The sequence below is a fragment of the Apteryx mantelli genome, chromosome 2, assembly GCF_036417845.1.
Source record: "Apteryx mantelli isolate bAptMan1 chromosome 2, bAptMan1.hap1, whole genome shotgun sequence".
NCBI lineage: Eukaryota > Metazoa > Chordata > Aves > Apterygiformes > Apterygidae > Apteryx > Apteryx mantelli.
Window position 1 is genome coordinate 2160105 of NC_089979.1, and position 7756 is coordinate 2167860.

Consider the following 7756-nt stretch of genomic DNA (forward strand, 5'->3'; position numbering starts at 1 on the left):
CCCAAGAGTCCTGTCCCTACGGGAACAGATCCATCCATGGCCCCAGCCTGCCTCCTTCTTGCCTGGTTTCTCCCTGGCTCCACAGGTTTTGCATTCCCTTCTGCCCAGCAACCCAACTGAAGCATGTGGGCCAAAGACCGATCCATGTCTCAAGTTACATAATAAGGTCCTTATCAGGAGCTGGGAGCAGCAATTGCCCTGAGGCATGGGAGGTCCTAAAACCATGCCTCTTTTTGCTGTAGAGAACCCTCCCTCAGCAATGGGCTGTTGTGTAAGAAACCTCTCTCTGCCAGCCTTCCTGAGACATCCTGAGCTGACATCTCCCATGCAGATGGAGGCAGAATTAGGTGCCTAATTCCACATCCCTCCACACAGGGTTTCTTATCTGTGGGCTCCTGTGGCTGCATACTCACCACATGAGAGTGGCAAACTGCCCTGCAGAAACATCTGGGATGCCACGGAGGGGTCGTGGGAAGGAGGTGGGTGTCTCATTCAGATACGTGAGATCACTCCTGGGAGGCAGTTGGCACTCTCTGCATGGATTATATAAGGGCTCAGGTGCCTCTTCAGTGCTCTGAGTCACCGTGTCAGGACCTGAATCAGCTAAGGAAACTTTGCCCTGCCTCAATTAGGTACTTGTAGGAAGTGGTTTAACTTTGGCCCTTGTTTTCCCTCACTCAGGGCTTTTCCACCAGTGATACAGAGGGACCTATGCTACCTTCTGCTCTCCTTGAATAGTTTGGTCTTAAATTTCTTCCCTTTCTTTCTGAGATCAGAACAACATCCAGTGAATCAGTGACAACAAAAGATAATATGGATGCGTAAGATCAAAACAAGGTCTTTACTGGGACCAAAAAGCTTCTGGAAGCCATGGAAAATGGCAAAAGCAACCTTTTTTTCAGAAATAAATGCTGCTTTATCATCATTTAGTCAACTCATGGCTCCATTCTGAGGTCTATTTTAGTTTTCCCCAATTGTTAGCACATTTTCATTTTCCCAAATTGGTACTGATGGGATCACTCTACAGAGGTGCCTCAGTTCCCTGTATTTTTTTTACAATCTTACTTCCTACCCGGTGTCTCTGCCTGGCCTGTTGCTCCAGGCCCTCCTCCAAGACCACAGCCAGGATGCTTGTCAGCAGGAAACGCCCTTTTGACTCTGTCTGCTTAATTTTTGCTTCTGACTGTTCTGAGTTTTGTAATCTGTCCTATTGAGAAAGAAGGAATCACTGTGACCTAGTCACTGTGCTGCAAAATTAGCGCTCTTTTTAGATGCTGGGAAGAGGTCATGCTCCAGCATTACGCTACGTCTAGGTACTAACAAAGACTTTAATGTCCTGGGGACAACTTCCAAATAACTGTTTGAAATGGAGGAGCTGGTTTCGTACCTGAATTTCTCTCCTTACGCTCAGTATACATTTGTTGACAGTGCTGGGGGTGTTTCAGCCTCACTACTCTCTCAGAGCAGACTTGCAAGTTGGAGACCTGATGAAAGGACTGAGCCAATGCACCATTGCACCAAGGCCCATGTAGAAACAGTGGGTGCTGGAAAGGTCATCAAATGTGATGGGAGATATAGCAACAATTTGAGGCCTGTTTCCTTCATGGAGGAACAGGAATATACACAGTAGAAGTTATTGGGATAATTAATAGAACAAAAAAGGAAAAAATGGTGCTTCCTTTAACTCTAATTGCAAAACACCAGCAGGAGGAGACACCCACTAATTATGAAAGGCAACCTGTTTGTAACCCACTTGGGTTGTACACCCAATGGCCTCTGCAAAACAGAAGGGTCGATCTGATCATTGCTATGTCCCCTGCTGACCTCACACATCTCCAGACATAGGAGCGAGGATGTCCTTTTTCATATCGGGCTTGCATAACTGTGGAATTCACCACTGAATGATACCATTCCAGGAAAAGTTTTAGGAGGACCTAAAAAATACCAGCAACTCACATGGATAATGAAATCATACAGTGTTGAGAGGATTAATATTACACACAGACAGAAAGAAAACAACCCCTTGTGTTGCAAAGAACAAACAAACAAGTTACCGGTGGCTGCTACCAGGGAACCACCTGTTATGTTATTCCCTAGTTGCCAGCAAAGGGGTTTTTTGGCAACTTCCTCTTTTGCGTGTTCTGCTACCTGATGTCCAGGACTAACCTCAGCTTGGAGGAACTGTCATTCTGAGATGGCAGCTCGAACTCTTACAAGATGCATCTCCTATTAAGGTCTATTTCCCAGAACATCGTAACCAGAGTCATGCTCTCAGGTTTTAAGGGATTCAGAGGAGAGCAACATGGAGGAAGAGAGGAAAGGGACCGATTTAAGAGGAGAGATTGAAAGAGATACGTTTTAAAGGATGGCATTTTCAAAGTAGACTAGTAATTCCAGGATGCCAACTTGTGATATCTTAAATGGAGGTCTGATTTCCAGATGATGCTAGGCCTGGAGAAAAGCAGACCCTCTAATGGTTCCCTGAAATAGGAGCAAAACGTCATTAAATAAAATGTGTTTTGTACTTGAAAGGTATTTGAAAAGTACGACCAAGAGAGAAGGGAGAACAGAGATTATGTATGGGTAATGGAAAAGTGAAAAAGAAATGAAGACTGTCATGAAAATTTGAGGAAAATCTGTTTAACTAGCTATCAGCTAATTTCATACAGTGTAAAATACACTGACTTCACTGGAGCTAAACCAGTTTAGGCCAGTTGAGAATCTGGCCTTCTGATTATGTGGAACAATTAAACAAAAAGAACAGCACATCATGAACCCTGGTACCTCCACCATTAACTATCCAAAGGGGCTAGAAAAAATGCACTGCTAGGACTAATTCTCCATGCCTCCAGGCTCTGCTATTTCATCATGCAACTGCTGCTGCCAGAAAGACAGAAGGATGTAAAAGAAAAATCTCAGAGGACAGAAGAGCAGGCTCTCATTCCCCATTACTTATGAGACCGGAAGAGCAAGAATGTGGGGTTAGAAGGACTTTTCACAAAGGTGACCGTGATTTCCATGGGCTCCAGCATGGAGAACTCCCACATGTACCTTACACACCCTTGGGTTGATTTCATGTCCACCTGTGAGCCACCTGGAACCTGTATAACTGCTGCTGTTCAAAAGGTATATAACCTGCTTTCCAAACACCTTCCCAGTCCAGCTGAGAGGATCTGATGGAGATGAAGACTACTCTTGCCACCTTGCTGGCTGCTGTCCTGTGTGTGGAGCAAGGTGAGCCTCTATCGTTGCTACTAGTTAGAATGAGGTTTATAGAGAAGCTGGAGAAAACTTTGTGTTTCAAGAATTTAGAGGGTTATCACCAACTTTGCAGTATTGCAATGCTGCAGCCATGCTGCTGCTAACTTCCTTTCACACCTTGGTCAACACTGAGTTTTCCGTTTGTTGTAGAAATCAGACCAGTTTACAGAGCATGTCTGATAAAGTAAGTCTTCTTTCCAGCAGGCAGTACCAAGTGATTTAACTCTAATTGTACTTCACTGGATGATGGGTTATATCCATGCATTGGTCTATGACACCGTTCCAAATTATGCAAGTTAGAAGGGCCAGAGAACATAACAAAACATATTTTTTTTATCCATATCATTTTTGGGTATTTTACAGACTTTTCTGTACTGCTGCTTCCTCCACTGGAGTGAGCCATGTGGTTTACCACGTATCTTGCTTCCTAGGAAATGCAGCCAGTAAGAAGTTTTATAGATGAAATCAGAGACAGAGGTGAAAGAGCGTTTCCGTGCATATGTCACGTTAAAGGCATCCTTCCTCCCAAAGGGAAGTCTGAGGTACTTTAAATTAGTGTTTTCCTTCTGGGACTGATACATGTGCATTGCTACATTGCTACTTGCATGTAGGAATAAGGACTAGGTTGCCAGTCTTTCCCACGTGCCTGATAGTTTCCCAGAAACCATGATACATATCTAGCAGACGTTGAGAAAGAGACATCTAATTAATTCTTGCTCTCTGATGTATCAAACCCCTCCTCCTACATTTTTTGTACATATGGTTCTGCAGCCTGCCTGGAAGATCATAACCTTTGTGAATTTTGGGGGTGGGAGAAAGGGGTATACAACTGTACCAAAGAAAAGGGACTTTGTGTCCATAATTCCTGAATGAAGCAACACAGCATGGCCACTGGAGAGTAATTATCAAAGGCAACATCTTCAGTGTTCCCTAGGGTGAAGGGAAAGGCTAATGGAGATCCAAGACTCTGGCAGAAGACATTTATGGTGGGATATTTTATTCCTCTAGTAGGCTGATGACATTTTATATTGGCTTCAGCTTCCAAATGTACTTAAGGTCAATCTTTTATATAGCATCTTTCTGTAGCCCAGTCTAGATCAGAGAAAGTTAGAAATTCTAATAGCAAGGCTTCCACATTCAAATGTAAAAGATTGCAACCTCCTGGCCTAACACATGAAAAAAAGTAATCTTGAAAGCAACTGCTATTTGATTCTTCTCATGTATCTGGGATTCCATCCAAGACCCCAGTATGCAACCTTTTGATCAAAATTGTTAACACAGCCCACTTTAGAGGGTTTGTTGTCATTTCCTTCCCTGAACTCACCATTACAGAAATATCACGGCCAGAAGAAATCTTGAAAGGTCACGGTCCTTTTCCTTGCTCCAGTGCTGGACCAAATCAGGCAGATGTTTGTCTAATGTATTCTTAAAAGCTTCCAGCAAAGAAGATTCCATAGCCTGGAATTGCTCAGACACCCTTCTCTTTAGAAAGTTAGTCTTAATGTCTAACCCATCTCTTTTTCTGTACAGCTCTCCTGTGTTATCACCATAGAACATGACAAACTGTTTGTTACTTTCTTCTTTGCAGCTACTTGTCACTTGCTTGAAGAAGGCTACTGCATCTTTCTTCAGCCCTTTTGCATTTTGATTAAACAAATTAAATGCTTCCAACCTTTTCTAACAGGTTGTTGTATTTTCAAGATCTCTGACAACTTCTCCTGTGGTGTCTCTCCAAATGCTTCACATATTTTTTGAAGTGCTGCATACAGATCTGGATATCGGTGTTGCAACTGAGGCTTTGCCAAAGTGCAAAGGACATTTTGCATATCTTGCACATGACATTGTTGCTTGTGTTCCCTACAGTAATGCTTGTTTTTGTTGTTGTAGCATGACACTGTTGCCCTCCCTTCCCCTTCCCCTTCCCCTTCCCTTTCCCCTTCCCCTTCCCTTTCCCCTTCCCCCCCTTCCCCTTCCCCTTCCCCTTCCTCTTCCCCTGCATCAGGAACTTCTTATTTCATGGTCTCTCTGACCTACGTCGCCCTTCCACTTTCTTGCTTCCAACTTCTTATTGGGCAGAACTGAATTCATGAGAACAAGCCTGCCAGTTGCTTTCTGCACTTTCTGTACTGACAGATTGTCCCCAGACTTACCAGGAACTTAGCAAGCATTCTGTGTTGTGATTCCCTTTCCAAAAATGCCTGTGTTTTTAAAGTAACTCATCCCCTCTCTTACACAGACGTGCGTATTTTGCTCTGGATGATTTTTCTAGCTTGAAACCCAATCACCACCTCCAAACCCATAAGTCACTTAATTTCCCTAGTTAGGGGCTGTCCTGCACACACTTTGGTGTGTTTTTCATCCAGACTGTGTTCTTGCTCTTGTCCCTTTTCATCATTACTTTCCAGAGGCTTTCCAGAGGTTCATCCTACCTCCTTCTGGATTTCAGGGCAAGCATGTGCATTCTTGATAGAAAAGACAACTCACCTCTGCCTGTCTTTGTTGTCTGTCCTCTTCTTCATCTGTATTGCAGATGTATGAATTATCCCTTCAAATCCGTGTTTACCAGTTAAACCATAATTTTGGTTAAGACTTCCCATTTATTCTCTGTCTTACACAGTAGTATGAAGTTCAACAGAACATCTGACTAGTCTCCTCAGACTTCCTAGCACTGAGGTTAGGCCAGTTCAGTTAGTGGTGTTCAACCACAAGAAAAGATCCGTGACAGCACTCTCCAGGCCAGATGAAAGAGAGGTAGGACGCTGGGAATTGCCAACCTCCTTGAAACGCTCCAGGCCCCAGGAATCCTCAGGTCCTCTCTGATTATCCCTGTGTACTGCTTGCATAAGACAAGTGACTGTGCAGTAATTGGTAAGTCACGTGACAGGGCTCCCAGGACACAGAAGCTATTGCTAAGCAATAATCTCCCTCATAGAAGACCCCAAATCCTTGAATTCCACTCACATCTACTGCTGTCAGAGATTGCAAACAAATCGATAACTCTTCACAGTCTGAGGCACATGAGACAGAGAGGGATTTAACATTGCTACCGTGGGTCAAGGGGTAAAGAAAGTCACTGGTCATTCACACAAGCATTCACCAGGCTACAACTAGGAAAACGTAGCTATCAAGAGTGTAAGTATCACAGTTTCTAAACCATGAAATGTGCTCCTTTTGTTCCCTTCCCCCAGCCTATGCATTTATGTGCTACGTGTGCCAGGAACAGGAGTCCAACAAGAACTGTTTGACCATTTCCATGTGCACAAAGGAAGACAAATATTGTGTGACTGTCCGTAACAACGTTGGAACAAGTACGTTTCAGAACAACTCCTTGTTTGTGTTGTAGGACAGGAGCCCCAGTAGTGGGCCTGAGGAGTCAGGGGCAATGCCTGTACTATATATAGCAGCACCAGAGAGCGACCTCAAGCCTGAGACTGTATGCACTGCTTCACTGTTAGCTCCCACCCAGCTTTGCTCTGACCGCTCCAGCTAGCTCTCTCCATGACGGTACCTGAGCATAGTTCAGTAGCTCACTCCCAGGGTTGTTTTCAAAGAAATATGGACAAAACTGCACCACAGCTGATTCCCTCTGCCCTGCGCAATCCTTCACCTCTTTCCACTGGGGCTCTGCACCCTCAGACACCTCCATGTGCTCTCATGCTGAGTCCCGGGTCATGCAATACCTCCCCCTGGTTTTATGCTGCACGAAAACCATCCTGGTGGGCAGCAACCCAGACTGAGCATTGCCTCAGACAGTTTGAACTGAAACCCACATCCACATCCTAATTCTGTTTTAGGCGCAATCATAACATGGAGTCCAGGGGAGACCCAGCATCATGTTCCAGCAGTGTGGACATGACCAGACTGCTCTAGATGGGGCAGCTCCTGAGCAGAGGACGTATTTGCCTTGGGGACTGGTCCCTGTCCTTTCATTCAGCAGTGCATATTTAGTGAGGGAAATATTTTGACAATAATTCTTTCTTTTTGTTCTCTCTTTCTTTTTTTTTTTAATCTCTTCTGCATTAGAGCCCAACAAACCTAAGTATGTCTTCTCCAAGATGTGCTCTCCAACATGTCCAGCCACAAGTCAGCAACAAAACCAAACATATCAGAAGGTTTCTTGCTGTGAGAAACCATTATGCAATGTGAATGGAGTCAGCAGCAAGCAAAACAGCTATGGAGTGATGTCCCTGGGCATCCTAGCTAGTATCACTTATATCTGTACATACGGACTGTGACTGTTGAGGAAAAGCTCCACATGACAGCATTGTTTGAAATAAAAGTGTGTTGCTCTAGGACAATTCCTACCCTTAAAGAGTCATGCTTTGCAGACAAGCTCCCACTGGGTTTTTCAAGAGAGTTTAAATAAGTTAGGTGCTGAACTCCCATTGATTTCCTAAGCCTACTTGAATCCTAAGTATCCCCAGACATCCAAGTCACCTCAGAAAATACATAAAAGGCAGCCCTTTTGGCATGTTCAAGCTTCAAATCAGTATGG

At 44.2% G+C, this 7756-nt stretch overlaps 1 protein-coding gene across 1 annotated transcript; it reads left to right on the forward strand.

Annotated features, from left to right (window-relative positions):
- The first annotated feature begins 3182 nt into the window (after positions 1-3182).
- Positions 3183-7496, forward strand: LOC106486331 (lymphocyte antigen 6E-like). Its single transcript, XM_013944907.2, has 3 exons — positions 3183-3234; positions 6450-6569; positions 7285-7496. The coding sequence occupies exons 1-3, from the start codon at positions 3183-3185 to the stop codon at positions 7494-7496; spliced, it is 384 nt and encodes a 127-aa protein (XP_013800361.1).
- The last annotated feature ends 260 nt before the right edge of the window (positions 7497-7756 follow it).